This window comes from Amblyomma mixtum, chromosome 3 (assembly GCF_055824585.1).
Source record: "Amblyomma mixtum isolate Tamu chromosome 3, ASM5582458v1, whole genome shotgun sequence".
Classification (NCBI taxonomy): domain Eukaryota; kingdom Metazoa; phylum Arthropoda; class Arachnida; order Ixodida; family Ixodidae; genus Amblyomma; species Amblyomma mixtum.
Window position 1 is genome coordinate 408,005,593 of NC_143014.1, and position 21,300 is coordinate 408,026,892.

At 47.8% G+C, this 21,300-nt stretch overlaps 1 protein-coding gene across 2 annotated transcripts in view; it reads left to right on the forward strand.

The window, feature by feature from the left end:
* Window positions 1–6,464: 6,464 nt before the first annotated feature.
* The window catches only part of Rel (nuclear factor NF-kappa-B family member relish), a 112,895-nt gene continuing 98,059 nt past the window's right edge, over window positions 6,465–21,300 (forward strand). The window contains exon 1 of one of the 2 annotated variants that reach the window (XM_089584801.1): window positions 6,465–7,211. In XM_089584801.1, coding sequence (XP_089440927.1) covers window positions 7,125–7,211 — 87 coding nt within the window. In that variant the 5' untranslated portion in view covers window positions 6,465–7,124. Of the gene's footprint in view, window positions 7,212–19,863; window positions 19,978–21,300 lie in introns of those variants that run through there. The other variant, XM_089584805.1, reaches the window with a different exon arrangement.

Consider the following 21,300-nt stretch of genomic DNA (forward strand, 5'->3'; position numbering starts at 1 on the left):
GGCGTAGTCGGGATGATTATGATGATTCTTTTTATATTGTACTGGTAACATAATTAGACATCAGAATAAAAGCGCATGGACCTGCAGGGCCTTCAAAGCGCATGTCAAGTAACCAATTTTCTTTTAGAATAACGGAGCGGAATCCCAGGCAAGGCGAACGTAGCAGCGGAAGGCAGAGTGTCGGCTGGCGGATGAGATTAGGGAGAATGCGTCTTGAAACCGCGCAAAAGGAAAAGGGACGAGGAAGGAACCAACAAGGCAGAGAGTGGTTCCTTCCTCGTCCTTTGTTTTTTTGTGTGGTTACAAGATGCATTCTAATACTAGTCACCAACTAGCCCGTCTTTCTCTGTTATGTAGAGATTACGGAGTTTGTGGGGATGCTGTGGCCGCACACGACGCAGAACAGGGTTAATTGGAGGTCATTGGGAGGGTCGCTTGTAGTGCAGTGGACGCAGTTGGGCTGATGATAATGACCCAGAGCTTCGCTTGCCGATACCTTGCCGACACGTTGCAACCAGCCTTATGCCACCGCATTTAGGCTGTATTCTTCCTCTACCAAGCCTTCCTTCCGTCTCCTTGTCGACTTATGTCTTCAATACTTGAAATACATTATACTATTGCATTTTAAGCCTGCTGTGCCTGGTCTCATGCTTTCTGGTCTCTGTTTTCGCTTCCCACGGGTTCACTCATTTCTGTCTGTCCGTTCGTCCGTGCGCCCGCCCGCCCGCCCGCCTGTTCGTTTGCCCGTTTGCCCGGTCGCACAGGTTCAATCTACCCCTGCTCAGCACCTGCGCTTATCATAAGAATAGGTGCACCTGTGTGGACACCGAACTTCATAAAACAGGCCAACGTCCCTTTACAGCCATAGCTTTAATACATGGGCTTCAGTGGAAGCCCGCCTCCCCAGTTGGATAGCAGAGGAGCACAAGCTTAAATGACACCCTCGAAGAACGCATTGACCTCTAACGAGAAGGTACGTGCTGCATTAAATCGCAGTACCGCTCTCTCTACTCTGTAGGTCGTTGATATGACTTACATATCACAAAAAGTGAGGACGAGACAAATCCGCACATACACCTCATTAACCTGTGTGAGGTCACCTCGGTGACTCCTTAGCACTTCCCGCTCTTCATCAGGGGGCTAATGCAGGTGTAGCACGGATTAGCCTGCAAGCTTTTCAACAAAGTAGTCACCTGCCTCAATCAGCACCCGCCATATCTCTTCACTATTGCAAGCTTGTTCCCGTGCTTTCACGTTGTGATTCTAGTTGTCATTGTCTACAAAACAGAGTTTAGACTAAGCCTCCTGTTATGACTTTACTACCTGTATACGAGGCACTGACGTGGTCGGTACCTCGTAACAACGTCGCCAGCACGTCTCCGCTACAACGGACTCAGACATCACATTCGGTCCCACTTTGGAGAGATCACTTACGAGCAGAGACGTAGACATACCGGCTGGTGGAATCGTTGCTAGGTGGTCACTAGGCGGCCTTAGACAGCAAGTGCGTCGAAGTTGTTCGGCTTCAAAGAGTTGGATTAATTGGTGATTAAGGTGGTAGCTTTACTAAGGAAAAAAAATATGACGGAAGAAAGGAAGGGGTGCGGTGACTTTCTCGCTCAGGACTGGCACATGAACTGCGCATACTGAGAAACTGTGAAAAGTAGTAATAGTATAGGGAGAGGTAGATGATAGAAATCTATATATCTGACTCATACGCAATCAATGGATGCATTTCTACTAACTACAAGTACCAGTGTCCTGTCACAGTACTTCAAGGAGCAGCAACGGCATGTCCGGTGCCACGGCAAATCTCCAGCCTGTGCGACGTTCCTGGCGACAAGCCACCCACCGTACAGTGGACCCAGGACCCTAGAATAGCGACGTTGAACCAAGCGGTTCGAGATGTAAAAGACGAAAGCCGGGGCGACCCCTTCTAATTACCCTATATCCACCGATTCAACAAAGAGCGTGCGTGCGTCCGAGCGAAAGGCCGGAGACCCGTGCGCGACCTGACGGACTTGGTGGGCATATCTTTATACGCTTGAGTGTCACATCAGACGAATCGCTACAGATAACTGGACGGTGTTTCGCGTGGTGCGCTACCAGTTCTAAGGATCTGGGGAGCTTAGGAGAGTTAAAATAACAATGTTGGCCTGAGGCCAGCAGACTTGATCCCACTCTCTTTGAGACCTTCCCAAACTTGAAACCAAAAGCTTTTTGTAAATCATGTAAATAGACGAGTTTGTTTCATTACTCTCCCACGGTATTCATTGATGTTCCAGGACACATAGTCCCCGACGAAACAGCCAGATCAGAGTCTTCATTTTGAAACACGGCTGCGTACTTCTTTGCGCACAAAAGGGAAAGGAAAAAATAAAACCTCCGAGTACACCGAGAAACCCCGGAATCGATCGAAACTATTCCGCTAAGGGCACCTGCAACGACGTCGCTTGCAGCCCCATGACTTTGTACGAGGACGTGAAACCCCGCATCCGTCGCTTTCGAGACGGGAAATCCATTACGCGCTGCCTTGGACACTAATTAATGACATATCATTCCAGCGTGCGCTAACGATGAGTGACGATGTGCGTGGAAAGAAGGGAAAATGGAAGGGATGTACCGATTTCCGTCGGAGCGCGCAATCCTTTCACGGAGGAGACGACTCGGGTAAAGGCTAACGCAAACTCTCTCAGCAGAAAATAAAGATAAACGGTCCCTGCGAAACGTCAGCGACTGTCCCAGCTTCAAGCCGAGATCAAACAACCGATTTATAGACCTGATGCCCGGAAAACGCACAAAAACGGCGGCTGCTCACTTGTCTCTGTGTCTCTCTCGTTTATACGCGGAAATGCGACCTCGCTCTGGCACTCAGTCGGGGGCCTTCGCAGCTGTAATTTGTGCATCGGTGTTTGTTGGCTCCGTTCCCGATAGCGCGTTTCGTCAACTGTGGCGGCAATCATGTTTGATCCAGCTAATTTTGGCCCACTTTGAAACAAAAAAAGACGTACTGAACGACAGATGAAAATACGAAAAGTTCCTTCTGTAAGGCACAGCAATTTTGAGCAATCTGTCTGTCGCACACGGAGCGGCTGTCCGTCAATACCCCCCCCCCCCCCCCTCCGCCCCTTTATTTTATTCCAACAGCCTTTTTCTACTCTCAGTGATTAATTATTCTGCAAGTCATTAAATTCCCGCAAAGAAAGCAACGTTGAGAAGTTTCTTCAGCAATGTGGAGGTTCTGTTGCTATACTCGAGCAACTAGGACTACAACTGTACACCTTCGATGCTTAATTAACGCTAGGTATAGGTGAAACATCCGCAGTAACGGCTTTCGACAATGTCAATGTCGAGCCAGAGAAGGAAACTTAGGACTTCGAGGCTAGGGCGAAAGCGACTTAGGGGCGTTTTTTAACAACCTAGCGGAGTAACATTATTATTTCAACAATGGAAAGAGGGGAGTATATCACGAAATAAAACCGAGGAATTTCACTTCTTCCCTGTCTCCAATATATATATATATATATATATATATATATATAGTGTGTGTGAGAGAGAGAGAGAGAAAGAAAGAAAGAGAAGCCAACAGCCACAGAAACAAAGGAACACACTGGATTGTTTTCATATTTATTTATTTTGCGGGGTTGATCAATGGAGAATACTACTGAATATTTTTTCGCTTAAGGATAATTAATTACAAAAGTAGAAGAAAAACAACCACATGCCGCCGGTGGGAACCAAACCCACGACCTCCGAATTACACGTCCGGTACTCTACCAACTGAGCTACGGCGACGGCTGCCAGATCTTCTACTTTCGGGGGTGTGGCATGTGGTTGTTTTTTCTGCTGCTTTTCTAATCAATTTTTTTTATCTTTAAGCGATAAAATATTTAGCAATATTCTCCATTGAGTAACACCACAAAATAAATAAGTATGTAAAAATTCCGTGTGTTCCTTAGTTTCTGTTGCTGTTCGCTTCTCTCATATGTATAACGAGCCCCTCATTCCCCTTCCCTTGTCTATATATATATATATATATATATATATATATATATATATATATATATATATAACCATTCGGGAACCCTAAAATTCGCGAACTCCTTAGTGAAGACGTTTCACAAAAAGTGGTTCTCATTGGCTTCGAGATGGGGTTCTCCAGGCCACCTTTTTAGAACCACAGATTTAGATTTTCTCAACGATTACGGCTTTTGACATGAATAGATTGAAACGAGGGATGCCGCCCCCTTCCTGACGAGGGATTTCCGATGGGAAACCGCATTGCCTCTCATGCGTTTGACGAGCCGCCGCGGTGGCTCAGTGGTTATTTCGCTCGGCTGCTGACCCGAAAGACGCGAGTTCGATCCTGGCCGCGGTGGTCTAATTTTTATGGAGGCGAAATTCCAGAGGCCCGTGTACTGTGCGGTGACAGTGCACGTTAAAGAACCCCAGGTGGTCGAAATTTCTGAAGCCCTTCGCTACGGTGTCCCTCATAGCCTGAGTCGCTTTGGGACGTTAAACCCCATAAACCATAAACATGCGTTTGACGAAGAAAGTTCAAGAGATGCACTTTGCGAATAGAATCCACCCCAACCGCAGCCGCTTCCGGTTTTTGAACTCTTGATACTTGTACTCCACAGCAAACTTAATTTGCTAAAGTTGCTTGTGTTTCTCTTTCTCGATTGTCTTTTAAACTGATTATTTATGCGTTTAACCTTTTAACCTGTACTAACTACAGACCCTGAGGCACAACTAAGGCAAGTGGTCTTCTTTAGCTGTGAGTCCGGTCCTCCTGCGATACTCTCTATCATACAATGGAGACGGCCACGCAAAGGCGCTGCCGCTGCCTTCGTTACAACTTGCATACTTGATGTCTCCACTGTCCCGGACGCTGGGACCGTCATGCCACGCTGAGCAGTGCGGAGCCCGTTTCGATTGCCCGAACCGGAAAGTCTTGCTATATGCTCCCACATTGAGAAGACGTATAATTAGAAAAGAGAAACCCGACAGGCAGCGAAAGTAAATTGCCCTGACCTCACTTGCGACATCGGCGTTCGGACCTCCTTTGGCCACGCAGCGCGAACATCCCACGCGTTTGTTGTTATCGACGACAGAGTCTTTGGCTTCGTTAAAACGCGAATCACGACCTCCGATCAGGATCTCAGCGGGTTTCCCTTATCAATGAGTGAATCGTGCTATAGGGAAGCAGCAGAGGAAAGGGGAAAGAGACACGATTAGCGAGAAGTAGTAGCCAAGATGACGGGGCCACCAACCGGACAGAGAAAAACAAGCCGCCCACCGCGCACACCTATCCGCCACACGCCGAAAGAAGAAAGGTGTCGAGCTGCTTCCGCCCTGGAAAAGCCTGGCCGTGTCTCCAAAGGCTAGATGACACAGTGCCAGCGCCCTGCTGCCGGCCAGAGAGAGAGAGAGAGAGAGAGCGGCCCGTGGAAAACGGGGGCCCATTCGAAAACAGGAGCGCTACAGCTGATTTCGCGCGCGCACCCGGCCCCCGTTTCCGCTACGGGACTTTCCACCAGAAGTCGTCCGCGCGCGGCACGCGCGCTCGTCTTGGATGGCAACGCTTCGTCCAGGGCAGAGGGGCACTGTGCGAGATTCACTGGCGGCGAGAAGGATGGAGGGGAGACCCACTCTGCCTTACCAAGCAGCCAGGTTCGACATACTGATGCCACGCGCCAGCCTCGCTGCTTTGCCTAGCCAGGTGTAGCGAACACTCTCCCCCCCCCCCCCCCCCCCCCCTGGATGCCTATTCTCGTTTCCCAACGCCGACCATTGAGATCGGCCACGCTGACCGCGCGACGGCAACACACATAGGCGCGGCGGCTACGTAGCGCTGACATCACGGCGTCGACGTCGTCGCCAGCGCGGAGGGGAGAGGAATCGGGCGTAACAATTTGGCCACGCGTAAAAACCCCATTTCGCATCCGAGCCAAGTTCGAGGGCACGCAGAGAGGAGGTGACATTTGCCGCTACGTCACGCCGACGCATCGAGAGAGGGTCGCCGAGCGGCGGCAAACGTAGGGAGAGTCAAACAGAAAAGGTGGAAACCAGGGAGAAACCGGTTCCGGAGACGCCTGGCGCAGCGGTGAATTCGAAACCGTTGCCCGAAGCCGACCGCACGACTTTGGTTCGCTCGCTGCGGGGAAGGAGCTCTCAGCGCGGTAGCGGCAACAGAGAGGGAAGGTAGAGCGGCCGACGGCGGCAAATTGCATCCGATTAAAGAAAGAAGGTGGGCGAGGAGGCAGCGCGAGTGACTCAATCGGACCCAAGAAGCGGTGGCGAGAGAACAGGCAACGCTGGTTCATTCACGGATATTCCTGCGACGACGACGCTTTCTGGAAAAAACAGACGCGCGCGGTTCACACGCGGGGGAGAAAGGGGTGCGGGGAGGGCAGTGTCCAGGCGCCGTCCTTCCCTGACCACTGTCTACGTAAACGTCCGGCGACAGCACGCCGACACGCAGGAACACACACACACACACGGCACTTGTACCACGTGCGACGAGACCGAGCCCCTACGGCAGCCCGGCGCAGCGGCAGCGTTGCGCGTCATGACCTCAGCGCCGTCGCGTCGTCTTCCAGGACTGGCCCAGCATCCTCGCCTCCGGCTTCCGCAGAGACTTTGCGCCTCCTCAGAGTGACTCGATCGGTCGAGCCAAGACGTCGGCACTTCTGCTGTCCGCCCCTGACTCGTCGAGTTCCATCCCCGGCGCCCGCACAGCACGAGCTTTCGGAAGACAGGTCTTCTTGACCCCCTCTCGGCGCCAAGAGAGAAGAAGAAGCTGGCGCCGGTCGCCGCCTCTTCGACGCCAGGTCTGGACTCGCGTGGTGCAATCGCGTCGACGGCCTCTTCCGCGGGAATCTCGGCGCCGGCCGGTCGGCGGTCGCTACTTCGTGCCTTGTTGTCGTCATCGGCTGCGGTAGAAGGGATCGCGGCCGCCGGAGGACCGTCGTGCTCGTGTGGGCGTCCCGCAGAGAGGCAGTGCCGAACCGACCCGCGGACCCCGAGAGCGACGCGGAGAGCTACTCGCGCGGCGCGCTTCTCGAGGCGGACGTCGTCGTCGGACCGCAGGTGCGTCGTCGGATCTCGCCGTCGTGCCTGGAATGTCTCTACTGGTGGATTACGGCTGGATCACATCCTCACTCTGCGGAGCGGCGGCGGCAGCGATGGACGACTGGCCGTATTACGAGGTAGGCGAACACGCGCAACGCCCGGCGACATCCGCGCCTCCACAGCGAAGCCACTCGCTGACGTCTCAGGCCGGAGGATATGTCTCACTGACGTCCGCCGCTCTGAAACGCCACTCGGTTCCCCGCGACACGCCGAGTCTAGGGGAATTTCGGGGCCTATAAGCAGGAAGATGTGTGGCGTCCTGCCGTGATGAATGGCGCCGGGCGCACATTTCGGGCAGCTCGTCTCCGGAAGTCCCCTCGGAGAGGAACACTGGGGGCGTTCATTTGTCTGCCGGAATTCGCTGGAACTCTTTCCCTGGCTGCAAACAGCGACAGAAACGACGCGGAATTCGCTCGAGGAATCCTTCCCTCGAAGTTTCGCGCAGTTTATGGCGCGCCGGCTTGGCGCGGCATGGATCTACGTGCGAAGAAATAATAGCGAATTATACTGGGAGTGCTTCGCGTATGTTTTTCGAGCGCGCTACCCTGCGCGCACGACTTGGAGTAAGATGCTTGTTCTTTCACGCCTCTTGCTTCAATGTCGAATACCGTCCCATATCCGGAAAACATGGAAGCTTCGAACGTAAACAGTGCGGACCTGTGAACGATTTTGCTCCCTTTCTGCATGGCGTACTCAATGTAAGCTTTATACCCGTTCTCAAAGCGACCGAAAATGTTCGAAGCGTACAAGCCTCATTGTCGCGGTTTTGCAAAAGCCAAGTAAATAACGCGCATACGGCTGTTGTTCGCGGCTAAGCCTCGTTCACTAGCCGGCCTCCTCGTTTAGGCTTAGACCTTTTTTCCGAGTAAATTCCAGGACCCCGCGTGTACAAAAACAAGAGCGTCGAAGGGTAAATGCAAAGCAGTGTACGTTGCCAAGATAAATCGAGAAGTGAGGATGTTACTCGGCCCTTCACAGGGAAGCTTCAAATTGAATGGGCCAAGTTCTTGTGATAGTACTGAAGCGCTGTATATGAACGCATTTAGAGAGAGGAAATATCGCAGGTGTAGACACTTGGACTCTTTGTTTTTTTTCCCTCGAAACAAGCATCGCAAAGCACGCAGTACAGTAAGAAAAGCGACACGCTGACGGTCATGTGCACGTATGCGTCGTTTTCTTGAGCTCCTGTGTGTTAACGACGCTTGTTTCCAGAGGGAACATCCCGCGTTATAAAATGTCTGCTGATTTCTTTTTGTCAACGTTTGTTTTTCGTTCGTTGTATTTCTCTGTATCGTTAGTTTCCTTGAAAGTGTGTCAATGATATCGTTTTGTTTTTAGTATACTTTTTTCTTATTTTTGCATGCTTCTAAAGAATCCAAGTCCAAATGCTCGCTCACTTTCGGCTGTTACAATGAAAAGCTCCTTTAACAAAGGCTGGCTGCGAATAGACAAGAGTCTGCTGAGGAGAGAAAATTTCTTTAAGCCTGAACAGTGCGTTGCTGTGTGTCTACCTTCGTTCCATACGTGATGGTATTGTTGTCGCATGCATCGCCGAAAAATAAAAGAATTAGAGATGAAATGAATGAGAAAAACCGCACAATATTTCCGCAGGACACGGGTGGCTGTAGCATTAAAAGCCAGTAATCTAAATGAAATCCCTTGCCGATTGGTTTATTTCCGGCAGTTAATAATTCCTCTTTGATGAGAGGTGCGTCAAATGAATAGTCAGCGTCAAATGAAACGCAAACAAGATAGTCGAAATAGAAACACCAAACCGTGAAGATTTTAGCCAAAGGAGAGAGAAAACTATAGCGAACTTGATTTTCACTTGGAACTCGCGAAAACCATTGTGTGAAAGTGTTAATGAAGCCAGCCACTTTTTCATCTGAAGCACCTATTGTTTCTGTGTCTTTTAGTTTATATTTCAGTTACCTTTTTCGGGTTTCATTTGACGGTACCTAGTATGTCCTTTTTAAATGCCGCAAACATTCCAAACAGCTCTTTTCAAAAACGTTCCAGTGTGTGGCGCTTCCATCCGAATTTTACTATTTTCTAGTGTTCTTTCTTTAATAATCACCTGCCCTCCCACCCGTGTAATGCAAAGCCCTGAGGGTAAAATTGATCAATGAAGAGGGTCGGTGTTCAGCCTAACGTGTATGCATTATGTCCCGGAACCGCAGTCATGTATTAAATATCGTTATCTGCTTCTTTTAGTTTCTTCACTTTTTTTTCCAGTCACGGCGCCAGAAAAAAGATATAATGCACTGGACTGGACTAGAACTCTAACAGCAAGGAGCTATAAAATATGCTTAAGAGGTATTTAACTGAGAGAGAAATAGAAAGCTATGTCTATATAACTATATAACATATATAACTATATCTACAACTATAGCTATATAACTATAATATATACCTGTATAGAACTATAAAATATGCTTACGAGATGATTAATTGAGAGAGAAATATGCAAAAAGCAAAGTAAACGAAGTAAGACATTACAATAATAAATTTTAATTGCACCTTGAGTAGTTGCACAGTGCTGATTCCTTTTGTACGGCATCAGGATGACGGGAAAGTTCGCCCGTAGGTTTGACGTAGTCAGTTCTAGCCTTTGAGTATAATTACCTCAATTGCAGTGTGCAACGAGTTGACTATTGGCATTATTTTCGAGTAATTTAATTCGCGAACTAGCACACGGGGATCTTACATCAATACTTATCCATTTCGGGAACACAAGATATGTTAAATGCAAACGGGCGAATCAACATTTTGCATTCCATCGACCCACACCTCCTGAACAAGACACACAAGCTATAGACAAACCCAGCAAAGCTCGGAAACTCGCCGCGTATTGACTGCCCATTCCCATTAACTAATTGCTTTGTGACCAGCTGGCCCGGCTTTAAGGCTAAGGGAAACAGAAACTTGGACTAAAATTCGTTATTTGTATATATCTTCATTTCGAACAAATGTGCAAATAAAACAGAAAAGAGGGAAATACGCCGCATGCGCGAAATCAGTATTGCACTTCAGTGCACCCAGCTGTATAATGTGCACGTGGCAGATACGAACGTAAGGTGAAACTGCGAGCTCTTAAGTCAAGGATCGTACTATATTCCAATGCGCAAAACGCGCGCACACGAAGCGCCCGTAGAGCGGGTACGACGAAATGGGGCCTTGGAACGAATCAGACGAGCAGAAGGCTAGAGGCGGTAATAGAAGGCGCAGTAAACTTTTCCCATGACGTCGTGGGGGATATATGAACTCTCGCTCAAACTTGCACTGGCCCGACGAGCATAGCCCGCTAGCTGCAACACCGCCTCTGGACGTACGAAACAGATAGCGACCCGCTGTGACGTCACCAGTGCAGGACTGGCTGGTTCGGCGTATCGTTCATTTCACTCTTTTTTTTTTCTCCTTATTTTTCTCCGCCTTATACGCGATGAAGGCTGCTTGTAACGCTTTTTTTTTCTCTCGGAAATTACGTTAGGCGTAAAAACAGAGAAGACCAGGGGAAAAGATATGGGGAGCAAGTGGAATGGGCAACCCCGCTACAACAGCCCTCGAAGTGTGAAGACGCGTGAATATTAAATACCGCGACCGGCCAGGTATTATTAGCAAAGAGGCAGCAATCCTTGGGGCTTATTTAACTGGCGGTTTGCGAATTCGGGCCGTCTTTATAAATATTTCAGTGTGGACTTCCACACGCCTCCTGGAATTTTTGTTTATTGGAATAACGAGTACATACGTCGCTTGTGTCAAAGGAAGCACTGCGAGCTAGCTTAATGCCGCCGGCCCGGAGGCTCAGTGGTTATGGTGCTCGGCTGCTGACCCGAAAGGCGCGGGTTCGATCCCGGTAGCGTTGGTCGCACATCGATAGAGACGAGAAGCTAGAGGTCTGTGTACTGTGCTCTGTCAGTGCACGTTGAAGATACCCAAGTGGTCGAAATTATCCGGAGCCCTTCACTACAGCGTTCCTCATAGTTTGAGTCCCCTTGGCCATAAAACCAAATAACCTAATGCCAGTTAACCTTTTCAGATGGCATTTTTTGTTTCCATTGAAAAGAAATATTTTCCATCTAAACAGTACAGTCAAGAAAGATCATTTCATTCCCAGCGTGAAATACCAGCGGTTAAACTTTTACAGGGCTCTGCAAAATTCCGTACAAAGTGCCCGAATTGATGAATATTACTAGTAATATCAAAATACCAAGACCTGCCAAGCAAACACCCGAAGTATTATAGAATCAACTTCTGCTTTCAAGATACACATTACTCTCGAACTTTCGGAGGAAAACGTGGTGTTATAAGCGGCGACAAAGTCTGTCTGCATAAAAATGACGGACAACATGCTGTATACCCCGCTCACTATTTCGCGATATATAATTTAGTGCGTTCGCTGTGCGGCATCAGGAGCCGTCTTATTTGCGACATGCGGAATGCCAAATTCACCTGAGACTAACAAATAATTGCCAAACAGGGCGCGCTATGTCTCATCCATCGAAAACTCGGCCCCAGGTCGAAGCTGCAGTGCTTCGGCTCGTGATCCCCTCGTGGTATCTGTCATTACCTCGAATAGAAGCAGCTACTGAAAGCCTACGACGCTGAGTACCGCTGAAGCGAGGGGCTCCCGGATGCTTCGCTTATGGCATGCGAGCGCGCAGAGCGTGAAAAAAATGCTCGAAGAGGACGCTCGGTCAATAATTCCGCAAGATTCGTACGGTCTTCAATTTCGTACGGTTGTTCGAAAAAGGATCAGATTGCAAGACAGACACACGTAACCACCCCCGTTACCATCACCACAGCACTTAGATATAACTATAGTAGGATACAACTTAAAAAAACAGCAGTTACTAACACTGGGCCGCGGTCCGCGGCGTCTTGTATTACTCCGCAGGGAAATTGCAGCAGTAAACGAAATCAGCTTTTTAATGTTTGACTAGATCAAACAACCCACGTATCAAAATTCTAGAGCTCAAAATTTTTTTCTTGTGACAAGCTTCTTGTTTGGATAACAAAAAACGTTTAAGCAGCGGACTACTTTTTTGTGGTGGAGGAATTCTGTGCGCAGAGGCTGAATGTGGGAGGAGCTTCACTGCAGACTTAAGTTGTATACGACTATAGGGGTGGTCGGACTTTTCGGCTATTAATTTTTTTGTGTTCAGAAAACACTTTTCGGTCTTATTGTTTCGTTAAGCGAGTACTATTTCGCATGTACGAACTTGTCAGAAGTTGCACAGAGTTTATCTTGGCTTTTCTTGCCATCCTGAGCATTCGATGTACCTGTAAATAAAACAGAAATGGTCGTTAATTATTGGCAAGGAGCGTATACCGGCGCATGCAGAGTGAAATACTATTGCCAATGAAAAAGTAACGAAAGGTAAATGGAGCACCTTTTAGCAAAACGTTGAGTTGGGTCTAGTTGGTATGGATTCATCATAATGGAGGACCTTTTGTTGCCATATTATCGCTTGGTTGTTGCGAAAGGTTGGTCGAGAAGGTGCGGGGCATCACGTGGGCTGCATGTTCATGACAGCGATGGAACTGACGCTTAACCGTCGCGGTAAAAAGAACAGGACTCCTTTTCGTGACGTTTATGCATGGTTTCGAGTGTGCTTAAATGAAGTGGAGAAACCTGCTTAACGAAGTAAACTGCCCTCAGTGGGTGATAACAATGAAGAGTGTCAAGCTAGCAGACGACACTCCCTTTTATAAAAGGGAATGCGCTACAGGACACCTTACCCCCCCTTCACTCATTTATGTTTAGAGTGTAGCTGCGGCGTGCATGTCAAAGACACTGATTTTTTTTCAGTTGAAGCCCAATTTCGAAAATAGAATTCGTGGTACTTTTGTCGTTTTTTTTCGGTTTAAACCGAAAATTCCAACTCCGAGCTGTAATGTTTTGCAGCTGTCAGAATAAGTTTTCGGAGTGCGTACGCTCGGGATTAGATTTATTGTAGCGCTGCCTCGCGGTTCAGTGGCCCAGGTATGTATGCCAGCGGATGAAGCATGCGCAAGCCCTCGTTTCTGCAAGTGATTGTGACAACTGACTCGCGCTGACAGCACCGACATACAATGTCTTCCGCACATCAGCATCCCGTAAACTTTTGCTGCCAGCTGTAGAGTACTGTTTTCGTTTAATAAGACAAAAATATCACCGGGGCTTTTAACTCTCGCTATAGGAAGAAGAAATGATCGCGACAGCTGTATCCTCAAGTAAAAATTTTGTAAAATAGAGACTTTTAGTATAGCGTATGAGCGCTTACGTGCGTTATACGCAAGCATTTAGCGGGAGGTTACTGTGGAAGTCGCAAGAGCACTTTTAGCTTACCGTGCAGCAACCCGAATGTAACGATAGCCAAGGCAGCAGTGGCGCCATCTGGTGTTATAATGTAATAACATTTTGTGTCATATTTTTCGCGCTTAGCCAAGGCATGGGCCAAGCTGATCCAAGTAGTATCACGTAGATAGCCGGTTGCATGGTGTCCCCAAATGAGCCATGCTACGAGCACTGCGATGATGTCAGCACCAACACGTGCTACGAACACTGCGACGAGCCAGCCACGACCGGTCGTGGGCCAGCTGACAGCCGAAACGGCTACTTTTGGCAAGGCTATGACTACCTTGGCGTAAATATCCAATATGTTTTGTTAGGGTTAGGAAAGGCGGAATCGTTACACAGAATCCAAAATAGGGCATGTTTATCACTCATTCGTTCTGCTGTCGGCTAGAGGAGGCAAAGCGAATATCACGTTCCGTTCAAGGGCAATGAACATGCCAAAAAACCCAATAGCATTGACAATTTCTCTCCGAAGCGGGCGACGTGGGCGCCGCCATGTTGACAACGCAATTTTTCTGGCTTACGCAAGAGCACGCACTCTAAATTCGAAAAATAGCATGCGTAGCGCGAACGTGCGTAAAACCTCGGTTTTAAATAGCGTTCGACGCATGTGCAGTACGACTGACGCTATTTTATAGCGTTCGCTATGCATTTGCGTATGTCTGCGTACGCTACACTAAAACTCTCTAATATCTTCATGAAACTATCGTAGTAGAGAGAGAGAGGAGACTAATTTAAGCTCGGCCACCACTCCACCACCATTACTCATGCGATCTGGTTGCACCTGGTATTGTTACGGAGCACTACGACGAGACACCAGCTAGCAAGAGTGTCGACTGGGGATAATCAATCAATCAATCATTTTATTTCCTTAGAAAAGGAGGAGTACGGGACTAAAAGCTCGAACAGCTTGACGAGGTCCCGACCCCTTGTTAGTTGGCATGACAGCAGGATGACGGCCAGTCTTACACAAAAATGAAAAAATATCACAAAGCAACGGGTAATACAGAATGAAACAAGACGGCAATCAATCGGAGAAGCAACAAAAGGTAATACAGATAAATCAACACACATAAGCAACATTAGTGAACAAAATTAGGCGAATAGGAAGGCATGGTTTAGTCTTGCGAATGAAGAAGTTGACAAAAACGTTTAATGCGACAGTTTCGGTTTCTGGAGGGATCAAAATTTTGTCGGTCTAGTAAGTTTAACAGCGAAGGTAATGTATAAGATACAGATTGTTCATCACAGGAGGTTCTCGGGGTGTGAACAAACCACATTTCTTTATGTCGCATGAGTACTACAATAGATGAGAGGCGAACTTGCTGCGACCGGGAAGTGATTCACTTTATGGCAGAAGACTGCACCTCTCACAAAGAGATGCAACCTCGTGCCACAAACAGGTACTACCTCTTACCTCATAAAGAGGTTGCACATCTTTGTGACAGACGAGAGGTTAGGTTGTACCTCTAACCACAAGTACCGTCATTGCCAAAAGTAACCGGGTAGCGGTGGTTCCTTTCTTAGCCGCCTAGCGAAACACTTATGGCAGCCCTTAAGCTCTGGATATGTGTAGAGCAAGGTGAACCCTTGTCCTCGCGTTTTGACACCTTTCGGTCGTAAAGGGTGACGTGAAGACTCCATTATAGAGGTCAGACGCAAAAACCTGCTGCTCAGTTACTTTTGGCAAAGGGGGTACATTACGTTTTTCCTTCTGGAAAACAGTCTAAAGGAGAGAAAAATAAAAAAAAATGCTGTTGTGATCCTGGGGGATCACTGGATTAATGAAGCGAAATTTCGCGACCTCTACTCAAGTCAAACTTAAGCCACACTAAACTTTACATTCCCTCCCTCCAGATGTAGCTGCGCGCGAAGGCAGATCAGTATGCATTTGTAAGTCGAGGTGTATTTTATTGCTTTGCTTCGTGGCGGAACATTCTGTTCTGTGGCCTTTCAATGAAGTAGGTTGTGTTAAGACGCCTCGGTGGAGGAAGACATCGGACTAATTGCGACCACATGGTGGGCCTTCATTGACGAGAACCGAAATTTCAACATGGGGCAGTTTTTTCACGTCACCTGCTTCGAAGCGCGCGCGTCGACGTGGCCGGGTACGGAACAGACGACTTTGTGCCCACGCAAAAGGCTCCGTAGCCGCTGATGATGTGGTTTGTGGAGTTTAACGTCCCGAAGCGACACATGGGTTAGGAGGAACACCGTAGTGGGGGGCTCCGGATTAATTGAGACCACCTACATCTACCCGCTTCCAAGGGCATCTGTCTTCTATTTAAAAAAAGCATTTATGCATAATTAACGTTTGTGAAAGTGTTAATAAAATGCTTCGCATAATAAATGTATAAGTTTCAAGAAAAGAGCGGGTCCGTTTTTTAACACATTTTTTAAAAATACATCGCTAAAAAATACACTATTTCATCCACAGGAAAACTAAGTTAGCGTGGGAAAGATCTGATTCGTTTTCGTTCTCTTTTTTTCGTTTTGCGTCGTCTAATCACTATTGTTCTGGACTATCAATGTTTCCGGTGCGGATTATACGTTTACAAAAGAGTACGCAGGTGCCAAATATTCCTAACCATTTTGTAAGGCTCTGCTTTGTCCCATGCTTATGCCGATAAGTTTTTCTCTAAGCTAAAGGTAACTGGGTCCTTAAATGCCACTTATTTTTCCCTTTAAAAACTGCAGTGGCAGCGACTGATCGTCAAGAAAGTGGACACACATGGGCACGTATGCCTTTTGTTGTCAGGTCACGTGCAACTTAGCTTGCGCTGCAATGGTTTTCTCTGTGCCGAGCTGTAATATAATAACCTCACTGAAAGTTAACGCTCTGTACAAATTGCGTGCAGTGTTTGTTTTTTGCCTCTTTATGCGTTCCTGTAATACACACGCCACAGCAAAGAAGACGAAATTCAAGGCTAAGTGAATTTCTTCGATACGGTTCCTGCAGGGCATCAGCTTTTAAGCCCGACACCATTGGCTGGAGGGTCTTCTTTATGACGCGCATTTGCCGCTTCGTTTTTTAGTTGTATCCGTAAGCAAGCAAAGCTATTTCATTGGGATCTCACCGATATTATTGCTTCGATTGTTCAGCTGGAAGTTAAATACCCGAAGGCGTTGACAGTGGTGCCAATAGGGTGACCAAGCAAACGAAGCTGCTAACCGAACACATCGAACGCCGGTGCGTGCCAGAGGCAGCGGTGACGCAAGCACGCAAGAATGAGGCCAGCGGCCGTGCGCTGTTTCCTCGGGTGCCCATCTTTCGCGGCCACTGGAAACGGGAGCGCCGCACCTGGTTCTCTCTCCGGGTGACGACGAGTGGCCGCTCGCGACCACAGCTGCGCCCGAGTCAGGCCTGTAAGTGCGACATAGTCGAATGATGTGGGCTCTGGGTACTCCTCCGGTACCCACGCAACCTTTTGTACGTTGCGCGAAGTTGAATGATGTTTCATTACGGTTTTCCGGACTCCTCTGAAAGCGCGGCGCTGCCGAAACTCGAGGCAGACTTTGGAGCTGTTCATAACGTAACCATTGAGCATGCCGTTCGGATAACCAAGTGGGTTCCTTATTCAGTGAGCATGCAGGCGGACTGCCTGAGCTTCGCCGGCAAAAGAGCTACCTTTGCACGCAGGGCTTCCTGTCGTTAGTGACACTGTCTGCCTTTCGCGGCAACATCTGTTCCCAGAATTTTCATCTAAAGCCGTTCGGCGGCCTATCGCTCCATAGACGCCAAACAGGGATCTGTACAGAGGGCCGGCGCGAGCGGTTCTACCGTCCGAATTGCGACGTCACGAAGGAAGTATGGTCGCGGTAAACGCTATCGTAATCTCGATGACTCAATGATTTTCGTTAATTCAATGCCATTTCATAATCTTAATCCTTTTGTCTCCTTCTTTAGTGTCTCCTTAAGCCTATTTTTCAATCAGTACATAAAGACAATAACATGCATGCTTACCTGCTGTAGGTGAGACTAAGCGCTTTACTCCTGAAGTGGAACGATTCTTACGTGATTTTCTTGCCAAAAAAGAGCGAAATGTAAAAAAATAAGCAAGGATAAGCTCCTTTAATTTCTTTTCCTGCGTCCGCAGGGCTTTAATTTTTACGAGTAATTGGTAGCGTTTCCAATACCAGTACTAATCACTACGCCGTCATAACCACGCATGATTTTTTTGGTGACGCATAAAATTCTAAAATAAAATAAAAACTCACTTTGGCATGCAGTTCATAGAATACGTTAGGTCACCGCCTAGTTCGTTAGTGGATTTAAGCGTTGATCGAAATGTAATTTTAAAAATACATGCTGTGAGCTTTGTTGTGTGCTTTGTGTGTGCTGTGTGGCATGCTGTGCAGTTTCTTCCTATCAAGCAAGGAGCTTTTCAACTACTCGTTTATTTGGGATATGAGACTTGTAAACGAATACCACCGGCCGCTAACGACTCTGATTCCGGAAGACACTGTAATTAAACACATCTGGAAACACGCAAAGTAACTTCCGTTCGAAGCGGAAACGCTGTCGCGGTTATATCCTCCCGAAGACCCCAAATGCACACTGTCTCCAATTTTGTTAAAATGCTTAGGCTACGATAATTTTGGCTCCAAAACATGATTGAAACATTTTCTGCCGCGTTTCTAGCTTTCGGCTGTGTGCTGGGAAACCTCCTATATGGAGGAAATAATCGAATTTTCGAAGCAGACAGGAAAACTAGCATCCCCCTTCCATTGTATGCTTACGTGTGTTGGTCGCACTGTTACGAGTGCTATTAAATGCCTAAATGTTTTTCAACGTCTGATGGAGTGGACGTGAATCCGCCAGCTCTTTTTACACGTCCCTGCCTCATCTGTAAGTTGTGCCCGCATTGACTCCTAGTTTTTGAGACCTCCTGAAGAAGACGAAAATGATACCACTTTGACCATACTCTCTATATAGGAGCACGGGTCCTAAATGATGCCCTCGCAAAGTCTGTTACCAAACTACACCTCCTTTTATGGTTGTCACGGATGCTATTCCCTTGTCTAATATATTGGGAAAATTTTCCATAGCCGAACCTCGGCAGTATATCAGCCTACAAAGCCTCGGTTGTGTGCGGGGATATTCACACTAGCGGCATTTTGGCTAATGTTTAATTGCTGCTGTTATATTTGGGTGGCGTTCCGTGCGCTGTACGCTCGCTTTGTGTGCCGATGTAAGCCGTAGTTAGTGGCGCAAAGTGTCGTCCGGTCTTTCTTATGTCCGTATATGTATTTTAATGTTCTAAATAGTTAAAGCTACTGCGCTATTTGCTGCCGCTAAAAATGGTACTGTTACGGCCAGACACTACATATTCTTCTAGATACTTGTATGTGGAGCTCGGGGAACATTCCTTTTCTTGAAAGATGCGTATTTGTGCGCAGGCGGACGATTTGAAAGATAACCTTTCGGCGTTGGGCTTCCCCGCTCGCTCCGAGTAAAAAAGGACTTCAGACAGTGACGTATAACTATGGCAGCGCTAGTTTTAAGCCATGCCGTAGTTCCCTCTGGTCTGATCTCTTTCTAGCTCGAGAACTTCGAATAATTCATCGTATGTCATCCAGCAGCCCACGCCGTTCGGAACAAATAGACGCGCATGCGTCATTCTGCTTTTAGCTTTTGTTTGCCCAGTTTTTTCTTTACGTTGACGTCACTGCTAAGTGTTTCACAACCTTCTACGCGACCGAAAACATAAACAGTTTCTTGACTTTATTTTTTTCCCCTCATCGTAATTTCCGATACCAGTGGCCTGCCCTTTTCATCTGTTTTGAAGATTCCGTCTTATTCATCCAAGGGAAAACCGGCATAGCGTCCAAATGCATGAATGCGCCTGCCCTCCGCGGTCATTGTAAGCAACGCTGCAGACAATGCTGTCAGTCCACTATAAGAATACAGCGCCAAAGTCATCTACATGTGCCATGTCCCGGGCCATTAAATTGAAAGGCAACTTTCTGAACATCCACGAATAATGTCACGTGGAAAAAAGAAAAAATAATAAAGAAACGGTACGCTTTGTAATCGTATCTCAGTTAAAAGGATCGCAAAGGAATTCGAAACAGCTTACAAGCGTTATAGTATTCGTACTCGCATTTCATTTTGACTTTTCCGGACGAGTTAAGAACGTCGGCAAGCTTACAGGCTGCGTAGGCGCCTCGACAGAGTCAGCGGGAAACGTGGACTTCGCTACAGACAAGTGCGGTCCCCATCGATCATGTCTCAAGTGTCAGCGTTACGATCACCAGCAGCCCACATACAGCTGCGCGAAAGCAAGGAAAGCATAGGGGAATTGTAAGACGCCGACGCAAAATGTCGCCTCGGAAAACAACGTGAAATTAAACGTTTCGAGATAAGGAACCCCACAGTGAGCATTCACGGGCCGGAGCCTCAAACACGAACACCCGTTATGCACCAAATGGATTCTTTGTTTTAAAGTTCGCCGGCGGTGAGCAACCGGAAGGACCCATTTTTTCCCCGGGCGTCGTGAGGGGTATGTATACATCAGCGTTTCACTATACGCTCGACTAATAACGGAATGGACACACGTATCTCTAATCCTGCCCCCTGGTAGTACAGTTTGGAGCAATATAAAGGGGAACACCCGGCTCACAGTCAAGAGCCGAGTATATTTTTACTTCTGCATTAGGCTTCAAAAGGCAATAAAGGTGTCATGTGTCTAGGGGAAAGCTAACTTTAAAAGAATATATATGCCTCTCAGTTATGCATGAGAAGTAATCACTAACTGAATGCTCATGAAGCGTCACGTGTCCCCTTCGTGTTGCTGTGACGTGTACTATCGGCGACGAAAACTTACGGGACGTTAGCGAGCGGGAAAAAATTATTTGGGCAGCGTCTCGTAAACCTATGGCCTGAAATGCCAGCAGGTATGAAGGGCATGCATGTTCCATCCGCAGGCCACAGGTAACAATACCAGGCGAGTGGACCGCGACTTGGCGCTAGAGTTGCTCCCGACTACGTGCATCCTATAAACTTTTGCTGTCGACTACACGAGCACTGCTGCGACAGGCGAACGACGGTTATGTTTCGCAAAACGTACTGCGTCCCTTATATGAAAGAGCACTAAGATGTGGGAGCAAAACACCGTGGCGCGCACTTTGCACACGGCTGGATCTTAGTCACCCTAACCGTAGCACCCCATTGTTAGTGTACGAACACAACGAAACCGCGAAATCCGGATATATATACGTCTGCAAAAAGAAAGACATGTGATGCTAGCGTTGGCTTAAAAGACGCTCGGTTTGAACACAGTATGTACACGTAGTATGCGTACGCGTCCTGTGCGTACATACGGTAAGATAAAAAACGTACGTAAATTTGTTATTGTAAGGAGCGAGAGGGCTAGCATAAATATCTGTGAGAGGCGCGCCGCTTGCGAAGGCTACGAACAGACTCGTCTACGTGCCACTGTGTTCCAGTGTGTCTCGAATTCTGCTATTGCGAATGACATCGCGGATTCGATCATGGCCGGGACTGTAGCATTCGCATCGATGCTAGATGCATGTATTCTCGATTACTTGGACTTCCGTGCGTGTTTTTAAAAGACTCGATAGGGTAGAAATTAATTCAGAGCTCTTTACTTTACGACAGCGGCGCTACATAAGCGTCGGCGGATAAGAATCCGAAGCTTATTCACTATCTCGAACCAGCCCACGTCTTTGGCTGAAGCATCGTACAACCACTCCTCTCAGGCTGATAGTGCTTGGGTATCATTGATTGCGGCGATGCATCGTTCAGGATAATGGTGCGTCGTTGATGATAGAAAGGGAGAGAATGAATATAATACCAGGACACC